The sequence below is a fragment of the Mustelus asterias genome, chromosome 15 (genome assembly GCF_964213995.1).
Source record: "Mustelus asterias chromosome 15, sMusAst1.hap1.1, whole genome shotgun sequence".
NCBI lineage: Eukaryota > Metazoa > Chordata > Chondrichthyes > Carcharhiniformes > Triakidae > Mustelus > Mustelus asterias.
The window spans coordinates 31,135,199-31,153,768 of record NC_135815.1 but is presented as its reverse complement, the minus strand read 5'-3'; the positions used below and the strand labels follow the sequence as shown (position 1 = coordinate 31,153,768).

At 41.6% G+C, this 18,570-nt stretch overlaps 1 protein-coding gene across 3 annotated transcripts in view; it reads left to right on the top strand.

Moving 5' to 3' along the window:
* The window catches only part of mta3 (metastasis associated 1 family, member 3), a 233,063-nt gene that overhangs the window by 75,991 nt on the left and 138,502 nt on the right, over positions 1–18,570 (top strand). For all 3 annotated transcript variants that reach the window (XM_078229698.1, XM_078229697.1, XM_078229699.1), the window contains exon 6: positions 1,682–1,799. In XM_078229698.1, coding sequence (XP_078085824.1) covers positions 1,682–1,799 — 118 coding nt within the window. The remainder of the gene's footprint in view (positions 1–1,681; positions 1,800–18,570) is intronic.

The window sequence follows — 18,570 nt, the reverse complement described above, 5'->3', positions numbered from 1 at the left end:
CAGTGAAGAATGAGCTCATTCAGCTCACTGTATCTGTGCCAGCTCTTTGATGCAGCAGTTCAATTACACCCACTCCCTTGTTCTTTTTCTCATTGCCCTGTAATTCTATTGTCTTAAACTGTTTGTGTAGGTACCTCTTAAAAGTTACTACTTAATCTGTTTCCACCAGCCTTTCAGACAGAGTTCTCCAAATCATAATTTGCTGTATAATAAAGAAGAAATATTTCCATATCAAAACTGCTCACACCTCAGTAAGACCGCCCCATTCCTTTGCTTTAAGGAGAACATTCCCAGATTCTCTGGTCTCCCTTTCTAACTGAAGCTCTTCATCCTCAGTAACATTTTTGTACATCTTTTCTATAGCCTCAGGAAGGCCTATCTAAAGTGTGGTGCCCAGAACTGTCGAGCTGGAGTCTAACTAATGTTTTTAATAAAGGTTCAGCGTAACTTGCTTGCTTTTGTGCTCTATGCCACAAGCCAAGGACTCTGCCTAAATGTACTTCTTAGAATCCATAGAATCCCTACAGTGCAGAAGGAGGCCATTGAATCTGCACCAACTCTCTGACAGAGTGTCTTCCCCAGGCCTTTTCCCCTGCCCTATCCCCGCAACCCCACACATTTGCCATGGCTAATCCATCTAATTTACGCATCTTAGGACACTGACAGGCACCTTAACCATGGCATCTAACCGGGCATCTAACCTGCACATCTTTGGACCGTGGGAGGAAACCGGAGAACATGGAGGAAACCCATGCAAACATGGGGAGAGTGTGCAAACTCCACACACACACACACACACACACACACACACACACACACCTGTGAGACAGCAGTGCAAACCACCGTGCCGCCCTTTTGGAAGGTTTCCTGGTTTGTCCTACATGTAACTCCAGATTCACAGTAATGTGGTTGACTCTTAATTGCCCTCTGAAATGCCTAGCAAGCCACTCAGTTCAAGGGCAGTTGGGGATGCCAACAAATACTGGCCTTGTCAGCAGCGTCCACGTTCATGAAAGAATTAAAAAAAACCTATCTATTGTTAGATGTGGTACTGCAATTTGGCAGCACTTGCTGAATAATCCTGAGTGCTACATTAACAACCAATTTAAGATAACCAGTCAACATATAATATGTTCGTCCGTTCTTGCTGGAAAGGGCATTTATATGCACCGACTCGTTCTCTGAAAACAAAGGAGTATGTTTAAACCTTGCTCCCTTTTTGAATTACCTGGGGGGCTTGGCAAGTCTTTGGTTCCTTATTGTTTACCCCAGGGCAATAGGGAATCAGAATCGACCAATCAGCACTCTTTTCTCCTATAGTATAAATTGTGATTGTTTAAAATTTGGCATTCATGTGTTTGGTCTGACAAGTGCAAGACTACAGCATGTCTCTTTTTTCAGTAATATCCTTGTGTCTCTGCATTCTAAGACAAAACATGGCTTTAGAATTTGGCTTCAGTTTCGGTTGACCATCGCTTATTGTGACAGTGTACATATCTGTGAATGACCAAGCAAATGTAAGGCAGTGATGCACATCTTTAGACTGCCCATCCTCTGTTATTCTATGGGAAGTGAAATTTAATGTAAGTTTGGAGCTGAATTATGATTTGTAAAAATGTTTATTTATATGTTTGGCAATTTTCATATAGTAATTTTCAAATACTTCTTTTCTATTGTGTAGGATGGCTTTTTCTACTCCTTGGTCTATGATCCCTCACAGAAAACACTTCTAGCAGACAAAGGAGAAATAAGAGTAGGTTCTCGATACCAGGCAGATATTTCAGACATGCTGAATGAAGGTAAGAATGTTATTTTGTTGCACCACATGAACCAATATCTTCAAGAGGGAATGGCATTGTATTTGTACAGCTCATAAATCTAATAAAATTAGCAATTGCAGTACCACTTTAGTGCTTTAAAACATTCAAATATAATGTTTTATGTTATAAAATAACACTAATATTTGAGTTCATTTTTGAGAAAATTAGAAAATGGTTTGTAATTGTTCTGTTAATGTCATGCAAAAGAAATTTAATGAAATTGTAATTGTATGTTGTGTATCTGCAATTTCCCCATGTATCTGCTTGGTCAGTTTAGTGACACTAAACAGATACTAGACATCAGCAGGGAGAGAAAATGGGAAAGGTTGTAATTCCTACCTTTCAGTTGCAATTCTACATTTGAAAGGAGTGTGGGAAAAAGTTTTCATATTGCAATTGCGTGTTCTCAGTTCTCCACCCCAATCTGAAATTTTGATGCTTCAATCTCAACACCTCTCTGCCTATTCCCACTTCTAGACTAACAAAATGTTAGTTCCAAGTCAGCTAATGAAGAAAAATAATCATCCCTCACTTGTGCAGATACAGATTTGTCATCACCTTTACTCATGTTGTGTTTATGGATGCTCTATGATGGAAAACCTTCATTGTTGTGACAACTGCTAAAGTGGCTCTGTACTCAAAAGGTTAAATGTAAAGATTATGTAATGAAAATAACATAAAATTCTATGGAACATCCTAGCAGTAAGAAGAAAGGAAAGTTAGATGGTGTGGACATTACAGGGGAAATCTTACCAAGATATTCTAAGCGCTGAACGAGCGTGTGAACGGGAGAGAATCGCATGCATTTTTGGGTGCGTTCTCAATATGGCATTTAGGGAAAAAAATGAGGCAAAGCATGATTCTGGCCAGTAAGGGGAATGGACGGAGCCTATTCATGCGGGAAGTCAGCCGCATGTACCCCGATCTTTGGGGACCATACATGACCCTTGCTGTTGAGGACCTCTGTTAAGGCACGAGAGCCAACAAGATAGTCCCCTACGTGTTTTGGATACCAAGGAAGCTAAGCAGGTTGATCCAAACTATTTGGCAAACCATTTTGGGTATTGTTCCATTTGACCATCAGTTGTAAGAGCAGAAGTAGGTCATTTGGCGCTTCGAGTCTGTTCTGCCGTCCAATGAGATCATCATTGATCTGATATATCAACTCCACTTTCTTGCCTTATCCCCATAACCCTTGATTCTCTTACTGATTAAAAATCTGTCTATCTCAGCCCTGAACATACTTAATGACCCATCCTTTATAGCCTTCTCTGGGAAAGAACACAACAGATTCACCACCTTCTGAGAGAAGAGATTCCTCCTCATCTCTGTCTTAAATGGGTGACCCCATACTCTGAGATTATGGTCCGGCCCTAGACTCCTACAAGGGGAAACAGACTCTTAGCATCTGCCCTGTTAAGCCCACTAAGAATCCGACATGTCTCAATAAGGTCAGCTAGCCAGTCCTCTATCCATGTTAATATCCTACTCCCAACACCATCGGCTCTTATCTGATTGTGTAGCCTTTTGTGCAGTACCTTATTATGTCTAATGGTTCCCCTTTATCTATGCTTGTTACCACCTCAAAGAACCAAAGATTTGTCAGGTCTGATTTCCCCTTCATGAAGCCATGCTAGCTCTGCTTGATTATATTATGCATTTCTAAAAGCTCTGCCATTATATCCTTTGTAATGGACTCTAACATTTTTCCAATGAAAAATGTTAAGCTAACTGACCTATAGTTACCTGTTTTTTGTCTCCTTGTTTGAGTATTGGTGTTACATAGGCAGTCTTCCAATCCTCTGGGATTTTTCCAGAATTTAAGGATTCTTGCAAGATTGCAACCAGTGCATCCACGATCTCTGTAGCCACTTCCTTTAATATCCTAGGATGTAACCCACCAGGTCTAGGGGACTTATCAGCCTTTAGCCGATTTCATTTGAAAATGAAAGACTACCAGTAGGTCATGGCATAAAGTATTGCTTAAAGGATTTATTCTTTAAAAAATTGAATAGTGCCTTGAAACAACAAAATAAGAATTGCGTTGCTCAATTGGTTAAATTTGATTTCATTTAATCTCCCATGAGATGAGAGTGTCACTGGCTAGACAAGCATTTCTTGATTATCCATAATTGTCCTTGAGAAGGTGAGAAGTCTTCGTGAACTGCTACAATCCATCTGGCGTAGGTATACCCACAGTGCTATTAGAAAGGGAATTCCAGGTTTGTGACCCAGTGATAGTGAGAGGGAGGCAATATAGTTTCCAGTCAGGATTGTTTCCAGTCAGGATTCCTTGGAGGAGAACTTGCTGTTGTTGGTGTTCTAATTCGTCTGCTGCTCTTGACCTTCCAGGTGGTAGAGACTGAAGGTTTGGAAGGTGCGGTTGAAGGAGACTTGGCCAGTTGCTGGTGTGCCTTTTGTATATGGTGCACAGTACCATCACTATGCATCGGTGGTGGATAGAATGAATATTTATGGTGTTGCATTGGGTGTCAGTCAAGTAGACTGTTTTGTCCTGGATGACGTTTGAGCTTTTTGACTATTGTTGGAGCTACACTCATCCCAATAAGTGTGCCTTATAGATGGTGGACAACTTTGAGTAGTGAAGTGAGTTGATTACTATAGAAGTCTAAACCTCTGACCTGTTCTTATAGCCACAGTATTTATATAGCTGATCCAGTTAAGTTTCTGGTCAGTGGTGGGATGCCATGGTTGGAGATTTAGCAGTGGTAATTGCTTTATAATATCACCGTGAACTGTGACACTTGGTGAGGCTGTAGTTTATGGATGCTGATGCATGACTAGTCTCACTCTTGTACTTGATTTGAACTGGTTTGTTAACACTATATATAACATGTTACAGAGTAGTCATGTTGCTTCTGTGTTCCATCTTTTCTTTTTCTCTTTCTCTTTCTCTGTCTCTCTTGCGCTTTCTTTCAGGAGTCTGGCACATGTCCCTAAGTCACTCCCACATTGTTCTCAGCCCTTAGGGAAGATGTCTTGGAGATGTGAGAGTTTTCTTCTTTTCCTTGGACGTCAGCAGCAAAATGGGACAGCAATTTTGCAGTGTTACTAATAATCATTGAGTAGACTCCAGGACCGCTGAACTGTAAGCACCATGGAACCATTGCAACGAAAGACTTATACAAGAGAGAAGACTGGAGGACATCAACCTTTGACACTCTCTAACTAGAAAAGAAGGAATTAGGACTCTGGAATCTTCTGTTCTCTCAAAGCACACTGGAAAAAGAATTGAGAGGATAAATCATCAACTCCATCAAAGACAAAAAAGACATTGAAAATCTGAGATTTTAATAAATCTGAACGACGAGAAAAACAACAAAGTTCCTGTAAACATTGCTGGAAAGGAAGAACCGATGAGTTCCTGATGATATTTTGGATAGAATTTGACTTTCTGTGGGCAGTGGTAACGTTGCCACATTTTTCTCTGTGAGGCTGCTCAACCTTGGCAATTGGAAGAATTATGGGGGATATGATGATAAGAACACACCATTTTCTACAGTGGGATGAATCTCTAAGGCAATATAAAAATAAATTTGTCGTAAATAACTTACCTGGAAACTAGGTTCTTGTATACAAGTTTCCTAGTTCTAGTGGGAAGAACACTTTCAACTGGAACTGCATCAATTGACTTTCACTGCTAGAAACAGGTGCTACCAACTCTTTGGCAGTGTGATCCTATATAGACACAAACTTGGGATTGAGCATGACATTTTCCCAGGAAGACACTACATGGTCAGCATTAGTAGGTTCAGGGGAACAAGGATCTAAATGCTGTTCTGCCATTGGAAACATTGCTGACTCCTCAAAATCCAACAGAGACTTTGAATGAAATGATGGGCCAACTTCCGGGATCTCATTATCCAAGCGATTCAGTTCTACAACAGTCTCGTCCTCATTACTTTCTCCAAGAAAGAGCCATTTTGCTCTACCAATGGCAATTGGAAAAATTATTAAGGATATGATGATAAGGCCACACCCTTTTCTACAATGGGATGAACCTCTAAGGCAACATAAAAACACATTTCTTGTAAATAAGTTACAAGGAAACAAGGTTCCTGTATCTGTCCAACATATGGATGGTGTTTTTCTGGTTGGCAGATGGTAACTAGTGGCGTGCTGCAGGGATCGGTACTGGGGCCTCAACTATTTACCATTTATATAGACGATCTGGAGGAGGGGACTGAGTGTAGGGTAACAAAGTTTGCAGACGACACAAAGATAAGTGGAAAAGTGAATCGTGTGGAGGGCGTAGAAGGTCTGCAAAGAGATTTGGACAGGCTGAGTGAGTGGGCGAGGATCTGGCAGATGGAGTATAACGTTAACAAATGCGAGGTTATTCACTTTGGAAGAAATAATAGCAAATTGGATTATTATCTAAATGGAAAGAAATTACAACATGCTGCTGTGCAGAGGGACCTGGGGTCCTTGTGCATGAGACGCAAAAACCCAGTCTGCAGGTGCAACAGGTGATCAAGAAGGCAAATGGGATGTTGGCCTATATCGCAAGGGGGATAGAATATAAAAGCAGAGATGTCTTGCTGCATCTGTACAGGGCATTGGTGAGGCTGCAGCTGGAATACTGTGTGCAGTATTGGTCCCCTTATTTGCGGAAGGATATATTGGCCTTGGAGGGAGTGCAGAGAAGGTTCACCAGGTTGATACCAGAGATGAGGGGTGTTGATTATGAGGAGAGACTGAGCAGATTGGGTTTGTATTCGTTGGAATTTAGAAGGCTGAGGGGGGATCTTATAGAGACGTATAAGATAATGAAGGAGCTGGATAGGGTAGAGATGGAGAGATTCTTTCCACTTAGAAAGGAAACTGGAACTAGAGGGCACAGTCTCAAAATAAAGGGGGGTCAGTTTGGGACAGAGTTGAGGAGGAACTTCTTCTCTCAGAGGGTGGTGAATCTTTGGAATTCTCTGCCCACTGAAGTGGTGGAGGCTACCTCGTTGAATATGTTTAAATCACGGATAGATGGATTCCTGATCAGTAAGGGAATTAGGGGTTATAGGGATCAGGCGGGTAAGTGGAACTGATCCACTTCAGATCAGCCATGATCTTATTGAATGCCGGGGCAGGCTCGAGGGGCTAGATGGCCTACTCCTGCTCCTATTTCTTATGTTCTTATGTTCACTGTCTGCTGCAGTGCTTTCTGTATCAGCAACCTCTGGCCTAGCTTTGGAAAGAACTGAGAGATTCTCCAACCTCAATATCCATCCAGGGAATGAAAAAGAAATTCTTTGCTGATTGAATAAACCTCCTCAATTGTTGTGGGCTGAAATTCCACTGGTTCTACTCAAAACTTTAAAAATTGTTCCAGGAAGGACATTGAGTTGCTCAAATGCAGGTTATCACCTGTTTTTTTTTTTCTAGAATTCCTAGAAGTATGTCAGCATCTCATTTAATAAGGATGTGTGTTTATTGTGAACAAAGTCGAGAGAATCAACAATCTGTCACTCCCTTATATTGCAGAGAAGCAATTATCCTGCCCTTGTTACTTGCTTTAAACTGGTTCATTAGCTCTGTATATAAACAGGTTGCGGCGTAGTATGTTGAACCTGAGTACAGTGTTTTCCATCCCCACCCTCTCTCAAGAATCTGACACATGACTACTGATGTCAGTGACATTCATCATCGATATCACTCATTGGCATAACTATTCCATTAATCCATCACTCTTCAGTAATGTTGACGTCAGGAGGAAACGGTTAAATTCTCTCTTGTTAGATTTGGTCGGATATCCGGTACTTGTGTGGCATGCAAGTTACTTGCCACTTATCAGCCTAAGCCTGAATGTTGTCCAGGAGGACATGCACATTCATGTGGATTGGTTCAGTTTCTGATGTATCACAAACAGTACTAAACACTGCTATCAGTGATGATTGGCCTCCGACGACCACAACCGTCTTCCTTTGTGCTCGGTATGATTCCAGCCAGTGGAGAGCTCATAAACTTGAAGCCTATGGGCTTCATGTCTAAGTGGGTCAACCAAGACACTGCACAATTTGACTTGACAATGCTAACTGACCCAGATAACATACAGAGAATGGAAATTGTGATGCCCTTGGGTGATAAATTTGCGATGCTATCGAATTTGGCTATATATGCAATTCAGACATTCTGAGAATCAATCAACTTTATGTGAATAAGAGTACAGCTCAGGTCAATTGATTGGAAAATTGGTAAATCAGTAAAGGATAAGTGGAATATGTTTCCAATAGCATACCGCTGTAATAATAGGATAACATTATATCTTGGATTAACAACTGGCGGTTGAAAGAAAATCATCCAAAAGGGAACAAAACAAGAAACTGCAGTAAGGAATAAAGATGAAAAAGCTGAGGGGAATGAATAGAAACATATTAAAGAATGTGGTGTAAAAGAAAAAAAGAGCTTGCATTTATATAACATCTTTCACAACGTTAGAATATCCCAAAATGCTTTCTAATAAAGTACTTTTTGAAGTATAGCCTCTTTTGTAATGAAATGTGACAAACAATTGCACAGAGCAATGTTCCACAATCAAAAATATATCAATGACAAGATATCAATTGAGTATTAACTTGCTTCATCTTGAAGTCGTTCCATGGTATCATTTTTGTCCACTTGAGAGTTTAACGCTTCATCCTAAAAATGGCACCTCATTAAGAGCGGCATTGTAGAGTTGACCTTGGCTTTTGTGTTCAAGTCCGAGAGTGGGACTTGATTCACAATCTTGTGACTCAGACGTGAGAGTGCTACCAACTGAGCCATTGCTGATCAAAGGGACAAAATGGAACCAAGAATTGAGCATGGCTGTAGTTGTATAAGTTTTCGTAGTAAGAAATGTGTTCAGTACTTTAACAGCAAAAGGTTGATCAGAGACAAGAGGTAAGCAATCTAAACTTAAGTTAGTTACAATGCCAAATAATTACTTCCCCAATATACATACTAGGGAAGACAAAGTCATTCATAAATGATGGCTCAAAATGAATAAATCCCTAGTTATAGATATTAATCGTGGCTTACTGGGGACTTTGAGGAATGGCATTTGAAATGGTGAGCCTCATTATAAGGGAGTGGATAGATATCCTTGATAAGATTTTTCAAAAAACATGTCACAACAAATGCCGCAGGCAACTGCAGCCTCGTCAGTCAGAAATCAGTAATTTGTAAAATTGTGGAGTTAGCTATCGGATGTAAAATTAAGGACTACATTTGTGATGGTAACCTAATAAAAATCATTTGGCCCATTAAGTCTGCACTAGCTTTTTTGAACCACAACTAGTCCCATTCCCCCACTTTTTTCCCATACTGCCCCATTTTTTTCTCTTTCAAGTATGTATTTGATTCCCTTTGAAGGCCAATACCAAATCTGTATCACCACCCAATCAGGCTTTGAATTTCAAATCCGAACCACCTCATGCACAAATAAGCTTTTCTTCATGGCGCCTCTGTTTTTTTTTGGCAATCACCTTAAATCTGTGCCATCTGATTATCAGCCCTTCAGACATTGGAACAACTTCTGTTTATTTCCTCTGCCTGAATGCCTAGTGATTTTAAAAACCTCCATGAAACCTTGGTCTCAGCTCTAAGGAGTGTACATCCAGTATCTCCAGTCAAACTACATCCTGTAATCACTCGTCCATGGAATCATTCCGGTAGATTTTTTTTTAACTTCACCAAAGCCTGCACTGCATGAGGAATTAGTGCAAAAAGGCATTAGTTCTCTTTTCTGACATTAGTTGAACAAAGGCAATTGAATAATATAAAGAAAAGAAACATGCCCATTAAAATTGAGTTCTTTTCAAACTGAGTTAGTTGCTGTTCAAAACAATAGCAGTCCTAGAAATTTAGGAGTGAACAGCCTCCAGCAGTAATGAATGGAATTATTTTGATTCTATTGTAAAGAGAAATAACCACGATCCTACAAGTGAATTTGCTGCTTTTGCTCACAAGACCTGTAGCAGTACTAACTACATGTCTGTTTTTCATCCTTCTATGAAATGCCTTGGGATATTTCTTGCTTTAGAGATGCTTTATTGATTAAAAATTGTTATGATAGTATCTTGACATTTGCAAGAAAATACAACAACAGTTGCATTATATTTATGGAAAAATACCCCACTGTGCTTCATTGAAATATTGGGGTAAAAATGAAGTTCAGCTATGGGGATCTGCCCGTCCAATAACTTGACAAATTTAAGATTGTATTTATTACCTTCTACTGATGTCACAAGCGTTTTTATTTAACCACTAAGACTGCATGCCTAGTGACCGAAAGTCTTTTGAAATAGGTTCCAGATGGTGACATGAGGGCTGATGTTAAGATTAATAGTTGCTCAACAAGCCACTTTGCTTTGCACTGCAGGATAGTGCAAGCTAATAATGTACAAAAGAATCATAGAAATATTGGCAAAGAAATTAGTAATTTAGAGAGGTACAGTAAATGGATATTTTGCCATCAGCATTTCTCATCTCTCCATGAAATTGGATTTTTTAAAAAGCTGAAGTAAGGGATGAAAACAGATAGCATTTTCTATTTCAACAAAGCCAAATCTGCACTGATGGTAACAACATGCCCTGGAAAAAGTTCAGAGGCAGACACAATCTGGTTTTAAAAGGCTCACATCGGTCATCTGGGATTTTGTCCCAGTTACAATATAAATCAATAAAACAAGAAAAGCACTCTAGCTCTCACCCCTCACATCCCCTCCCTTAGCCTCACGCACTCCCCATACTGCATCCATGCCAACTCATGCCACCCTAGGGCCCCTCATACCTGCCATGCCAAATTATGCCCCTCCACCATCCTCGGCACCTCATACCCTCCATATCCCTTCATATGATCAAAGCCAGCCTCTTGCACTTCAGTGCCAGTTCCCCAGTATATAGTCGATACAGAACCACCAAACTTTATAGTAACAATAGCATATATGAAAAATAATTTGAAAAAGCCATTCATTCTTAACTTTCTACTTTCTTTATACTTTTACTGCAGCTCTATATAAGTGTCAATCATCCAGGTGCATTAAAGTATCAATCGCTGAAACTGCAAGCACTTGCCATCTCTTTATCATATGTAAATAATTAGTGTGCAATTGACCTAATAGATCACAGAGAAAGAGGTGTTAATCAAGCTGTGGTTTCCCTGGAGTGCAGCTGTTTCAACAAGCTAATGACTGTGTGGGCTGTCAGCCAATGCTTAGCTACTTTAAACGGTCAGGATGATTGACATTTAGATGGTTGTAAAAGCATTTTTTAAAAAGATCGGAAGTTATGAATGAATGACTTTTTAAAAATCCTTTTTGCACATGCTGTACTGTAAGTTACAGTACAGAGCGTATACAGAGGGCATGGAAGTGTCATGGGTTGACATTGAGGGTATGAGGGACCATGGAAGGATTGTTGGAAAGGCATAGTTCAGCGAGGGAGCATGGAGGAGACCTTTTGAACTTGCCTTTGAACAGTTTCCCTCATTCACGCTATGGTTCATGAGGGGCAGTGAATCACAATACCCTGAAAGCTGGTCTGATTCTACAACAGTTGTGGAGGGCTTGGAGATGCCTATCACTGCAATGGAGCCAGCTAAGTCAGGAGTGTAGGGTGAAGGCTCATGGTTTGCACCTGTCCAAACCCTTACCCCATACTGGTGAAGTTTAGTGAAACGAGGCTGGGACACTAAAGTTTCACTAAACTTCACCATTTTTGCAGGTGGGTTTCTCCAATTGCGAAAATCCAGCCCAGTGATTCCAAAATTAAATTGGATGGGAATGTGAGAGGAATAGTTTATGGTTACAGAGATGGGAACTGATTGAATTGTTATAATGAGCATGATGGACTAAATAGCTTTGTTCCTTACTCTCACGTACTATGAGGAAAGTTTTCCCGTCCCTTCTACCCTGGGAATCATAGAGAGGGGGAGGCGGACATTGTAAAGGTCCATTGACCTCGGGTGTGATTTTCCGGTTTTGGGGCAAGCATGGCTCGGAAATCCCGCCCTTTGACTCTATTCCATGAACATTGGAATTAATGCAAGTTTTACATTGTTAAACTTGAGCTCTGGCACAGTGCTTCCCAAACTTTTTCCCACAGTGACTCCATTTTGAGGTTTCTAAATTGGTGTGAGCCCTAAGTGGCACCTGTAAAAGCAGCGGAGGCATGGGCGTGGGGGAGTGATCTGTGAGAGCAGGTTTGGTGTGGTGTGTGGGGAGACCTGAGAGAGCAGGGTGGGTGTGAGGGGTAGAGAGACCTGTGAGAGCAGGGAGAGGAGGCTGAATTTTTAATCTTCACAGGTTTTAAAAAGCTTGCTTTTTTCAGTGTTTTCTTTTGGAGTAGACCATAAGACATAGGAGCAGAATTAGGCCACTCAGCCCATTGAGTCTGCTCCACCATTCAATCATGGCTGATATTTATCTCATCCCCATTCTTCTGACTTTTCCCCATAACCCCTGATCCCCTTATTAATCAAGAACGTATCTATCTCTGCCTTAAAGACACTCAATGACCTGGCCTCCACAGCCTTGTGCGCCAAAGAGTTCCACAGATTCACCACTCTCTGGCTGAAGAAATTCCTCCTCATCTCCTGAAGTTATGCCCTCTGGTTCTAGTTTTTCCAACTAGTGGAAGCATCCTCTCCACGTCCACTCTATCCAGGCTTTGCAGTATCCTGTAAGTTTCAATGAGATCCCCCCCCCCATCCTTCTAAACTCCCAACGAGTACAGACCCAGAGTCCTCAACCGTTCTTCATATGACAAGCTCTTCATTCCAGGGATCATTCTTGAGAACCTCCTCTGGACCCTTTCCAAGGCCAGCACATCCTTCCTGAGATACGGGGCCCAAAACTGCTCACAATACTCCAAATGGGATCTGACCGAGCCTTATACAGCCTCAGAAGTACATCCCTACTCTTGCATCCTAGCCCTCTCAACATGAATGCTAACATTGCATTTGCCTTCCTAACTGCCGACTGAACCTGCATGTTAATCGTAAGAGAATCTTGAACAAGGACTCTCAAGTCTCTTTGTGTTTCTGATTTCCTAAGCATTTCCCCATTTAGAAAATAGTCTGTGCCTCCATTCCTCCTTCCAAAGTGCATAACCTCACATTTTTCCACATTGTGTTCCATCTGCCACTTCTTTGCCTACTCTCCTAACCTGTCCAAGTCCTTCTGCAGCCCCCCTGCTTCCTCAATACTACTTGTCCCTCTACATATCTTTGTATCTTAACGTCTGTAGTAGGGAAAATGCTGGAATCCATTATTAAAGAGGAGATAGCAGGGCATCTGGATAGAAATGGTTCGATCAATCAGACGCAGCATGGATTCATGAGGGGAAAGTCGTGCTTGACGAACATGTTGGATTTTTATGAAGATGTGACTAGGGCGGTTGATGGAGGAGAACCGGTGGATGCGGTGTTTTTGGATTTCCAAAAGGCGTTTGATAAGGTGCCCCATAAAAGGCTGCTGAAGAAGATTAGGGCACACGGAGTTGGGGGTAGTGTGTTAAAGTGGATTGGGGACTGGCTATCCGACAGGAAGCAAAGAGTCGGAATAAATGGGTGTTTTTCCGGTTGGAGGAAGGTAACTAGTGGCGTGCCGCAGGGATCGGTACTCGGGCCGCAACTGTTTACCATTTATATAGATGATCTGGAGGAGGGGACGGAGTGTAGGGTAACGAAGTTTGCAGACGACACAAAGATAAGTGGAAAAGTGAATCGTGTGGAGGACGGAGAAGATCTGCAGAGAGATTTGGACAGGCTGAGTGAGTGGGCGAGGATATGGCAAATGGAGTATAACGTTGATAAATGCAAGGTTATACACTTTGGAGGAAATAATAACAAATGGGATTACTATCTCAATGGAAACAAATTAAAACATGCTACCGTGCAAAGGGACCTGGGGGTCCTTGTGCATGAGACGCAAAAGCCCAGTCTGCAGGTACAACAGGTGATCAAGAAGGCAAATGGGATGTTGGCCTATATTGCGAGGGGGATAGAATATAAAAGCAGGGATGTCTTGATGCACCTGTACAGGGCATTGGTGAGGCCGCAGCTGGAATACTGTGTGCAGTATTCGTCCCCTTTTATGAGGAAGGATATATTGGCATTGGAGGGAGTGCAGAGAAGGTTCACCAGGTTGATACCGGAGATGAGTGGTTTGGATTATGAGGAGAGGCTGAGGAGATTGGGTTTGTACTCGTTGGAGTTTAGAAGGATGAGGGGGGATCTTATGGAGACTTATAAGATAATGCGGGGGCTGGATAGGGTGGAGGCGGAGAGATTCTTTCCACTTAGTAAGGAAGTTAAAACTAGAGGACACAGCCTCAAAATAAAGGGGGGTCGGTTTAAGACAGAGTTGAGGAGGAACTTCTTCTCCCAGAGGGTGGTGAATCTCTGGAATTCTCTGCCCACTGAGGTGGTGGAGGCTACCTCGCTGAATATGTTTAAAGCGCAGATGGATGGATTCCTGATCGGTAAGGGAATTAAGGGTTATGGGGATCAGGCGGGTAAGTGGTACTGATCCACGTCAGATCAGCCATGATCTTATTGAATGGCGGGGCAGGCTCGAGGGGCTAGATGGCCTACTCCTGCTCCTATTTCTTATGTTCTTATGTTCTTATGTATCATCTGCAAACTTAGCAATAGTGCCTTCAGTTCCTTCTTCCAAATACTGACCCCTGAGGCACACCACTCGTCACTGGCTGCCATCCTGAAAAAGACCCCTTAATCCCCACTCTCTGCCTTCTGCCAGTCAGCCAATCCTCTATCCATGCCAGGACCTTACCCTTAACACCATGGGCTCTTAATTTATTTAACAGTCTCCTATGTGACACCTTGTCAAAGGCCTTTTGGAAATCTAAGTAAATCACGTCCACTGATTCTCCTTTATGTAACTTCTTTGTTACCTCCTCACAGAACTCTAACAGATTTGTCAAACATGGCCTCCCTTTGACGAAACTGTGCTGACTCAGTCCTATTTTATCATGCACTTCCAAGTACTCTGCGATCTCTTCTTTAATAATGGATTCTAAAATCTTGTCAATGACTGAAGTCAGGCTAACCGGCTTATAATTTTCTGTCTGCTGCCTCCCTCCCTTCTTAAACAGTGGTGTTACATTAACTACTTTCCAGTCCTCTGGGACCCTCCCTGCCTTCAGTGATTCCTGAAAGATCACCACCACCAATGCCTCCACAATTTCCTCAGCTATCTCTTTTAGAACCCTGAGGGGTGTAGTCCATCCAGTCCAGGTGATTTATCCACCTTCAGACCTTTCAGTTTTCCCAGAACCTTTTCCTTCGTGATGGCCACTACACTCACCTGTGCCCCCGACTCTCCTGGAGCCCTGGCATCCCACTGGTGTCTTCTACTGTGAAGACTGATGCAAAGTAACTATCCAGTTCCTCTGCCATTTCTTTATTTCCTATTATTACTTCTGTAGCCTCATTTTCCAGTGGTCCAATGGCTATTTTTGCCTCTCTGTCTTACCTTTAATATATTGAAAAAACTCTTCCTATCTTCTTTTATATTGCTAGCGAGCTTACACTCATATTTCATCTCCTCCCCCCCCCCTTATTGCTTTTTTAGTTGTCCTCTGCTCGCTTTTAAAGGCTTCCCAATCCTCTGGCTTGCCACTATTCCTCACCACTTTGGCTTTTATGCTGTCCTTGACTCCCCTCATCAGCCATGAATGCCTCGTCCTCCCCTTAGCATGTTTCCTCTTCCTTGGGATGAATTTCTGTTGTGCCTCCCGAATAACCCCCAAAAACCCCTACCATTGCTGTTCCACTGTCTTCCCTGCTAGGCTCCTTTTCCAAACGACTCTGGCCAGTTCCTCCCTCAGGTCTTTGTAGTTACCTTTATTTAATTGTAATATCGTTACATCTGATTCCAGCTTCTCCCTTGCAAACTGCAGGGTAAATTCTATCATATTATGGTCACTGCTCCGTAAAGGTTCCTTCACCTTAAGTCACCTTAATCAAGTCTGCCTCATTACACATCACCAAATCCAGAATTGCCTGTTCCCTAGTAGGCTCTGTCACAAGCTGCTCCAAAAAAAATCTTAGACATTCCACAAATTCCTTTTCTTGGGATCCACTACCTACTTGATTTTCCCAGTCCACCTGCATATTGAAGTCCCCCATGGTTATTGTAATATTGCCTTTTTTATATGCCTTTTCTATCTCCTAATTTATTTTCTGCCCCACATCCTGACTACTGCTCGGGGGCCTGTACATAACTCCCATCAGGGTCTTTTTACCTTTGCGATTCCTCAACTCTACCCACAGAGATTCTATGCCTTCTGATCCTATATTGCTTCTTGCTATCGATTTAACTTCATTCCTTGTGAACAATGCAACCCCGCCCCCTTTGCCCATCTGCCTGTCCTTTCAATAGGACAGTAAGAAGTCTCACAACACCAGGTTAAAGTCCAACAGGTTTATTTGGTAGCAAATACCATAAGCTTTCGGAGCAATGCTCCTTCGTCAGATGGAGTGGTCACTGTTCTCAAACAGGGCACAGGCACAGAAATCAAATTACAGAATACTGATTAGAATGCAAATCTCTGCAGCCAGCCAGGTCTTACACCCATATCCTTGGATATTTAGATCCCAGCCCTGATCCCCTTGCAGCCACGTCTCTGTGATGCCCACAACATCATACCGGCCAATTTCAATGTGCGCAACAAGCTCATTTACCTTGTTCCGTATACTGCGCGTGTTTAGGTACAACACCCTCAGTTCTGCATTGACCACCTCCCTTCTCATACTTGTCACCTTTTTTCTCTGCCTGAGGTTAGATTCCTGCCACCTTCTATACTCTTAGTTCTATTTGATTTGATTTGATCAAATCAAATTTGATTTGATTTATTATTGTCACATGTATTAACATACAGTGAAAAGTATTGTTTCTTGAGCACTATACAGACAAAGCATACTGTTCATAGAGAAAGAAACGAGAGAGTGCAGATGTAGTGTTACAGTCATAGCTAGGATGTAGAGAAAGATCAATTTAATGCAAGGCAAGTCTATTCAAAAATCTGACAGCAGCAGGGAAGCTGTTCTTGAGTCGGTTGATACGTGACCTCAGACGTTTGTATCTTTTTCCCGAAGGAAGAAGGTGGAAGAGAGAATGTCCGGGGTGCGTGAGATCCTTAATTATGCTAGCTGCTTTGCCAAGGCAGCGAGAAAGTGTCATTATGTGGAGTCATTTTATTACATGGTCTTGAAACTTTACTAACCTCTCCTGAGCCCTCCGCTCCTTTAACTAGATGAAAGCCCTCATCATTGACCTGCACTTCTACCCTCTCCTTTAACTTTGATTTTCTAATTCTCCATACAACTGAACCCCCCCCCCCCCCCCCCCCAACTAGTAGGAGTCGGGACTCGAGCATTGCCTATTTGGGCTGTGTCCAGTGTTTTTTTTAAAATGCGAGGATTTAGAGGGTACTCGCAGTTTTAACACTCAATCAGAGCTCAATGTCAGTCATTGCTGCTACGGAGCCCACAACCCCAAAATCTCATCTCACGTCCCTCAGTCTGGCAAGCTCTGTTCTAATATATTGCTATAGTTGCCCTTTGTAGAGTTGATCATCCTTTATAAAATTAATGCTTAACAGATCAATGAGGCATAATCAAAATCATATTTTTATTTGGAGAAGTAAGGAAGTTTTCACGATCATTTGAAAGTTATCATGGCACAAAAATAATAAAGTTGTTTAAACAGTGTCCAGCCACTAGAAAGTTTTATCAGAAACTGTTCAACCTGCTGTTTCTGGCTTAGAAAATATTTTAGCTTGATCTGTTTAATACTTTGTTTACCAGTTGGATCTCCATCAGCAAAGAAGGGATATTTCACTCATCTAACACAAAGAAGCGCTCACAATTTAGGATATCTATAATATGAAAAAAAATGATAATGCCACTATAATAAAATTGCAGTGTCAACAATATAATGCCATTTCAAGTAAACCCACTTGGCTTTAGATAATGATGCTATTATGAATGGGATTGCTATTACCCTTTCAATATCTTGAAAGGTGTTTGTTATCGTATGATAATTTTTAAACATGTTATGAAGAAACACTTAAAAGGCATGCTGGGTAGGTGCATTGGCCATGCTAAATTCTCCCTCAGTGTTACCCAAACAGGCGCTGGAGTTTGGCGACTAGGGGATTTTCACAGTAACTTCATTGCAGTGTTAATGCAAGCTGCAGTGTTAATGTAAGCCTACTTGTGACACTAATAAATACACTTTAAACTAAAGGAAACAACATGTATAAATGTTTGCTTAATTTTCTAACTTTGCATATGCCTCTCTGCTTCTTCTTTTAACCCCATGTTCCAATGAACCTTCTGCAGTTATCACTAGAACATTAAAAAATGTTGTTACCGGAATAAAAACTAGGTTCACCAATCCCATTAAGCATTGTTTTCACACTTACCATTCTATAATTCTATACTTCATATTTTACACACAGATGAAGCACTTAATGAATTGTCCATGTTTGTGTTGTGATGAATATCTAGTTCATGGTTCATGTTAATTTGTGAGGGGTAATTATTAGTTCTAGAAACATTGGTGTTGTGAAGGTAAAGGAATTAAAATACTGGGCTTCCAAGATTGCCAGAAGATGCAAGAAAATGGCAGTTCAGAGGTTTACCCATGTTTGTTTAATCGAATCAAAGTAGAGGAGATGGGGCCATAAAATAGCAGGTGGGTGGACTTAGCTGGAGATCTGCAGA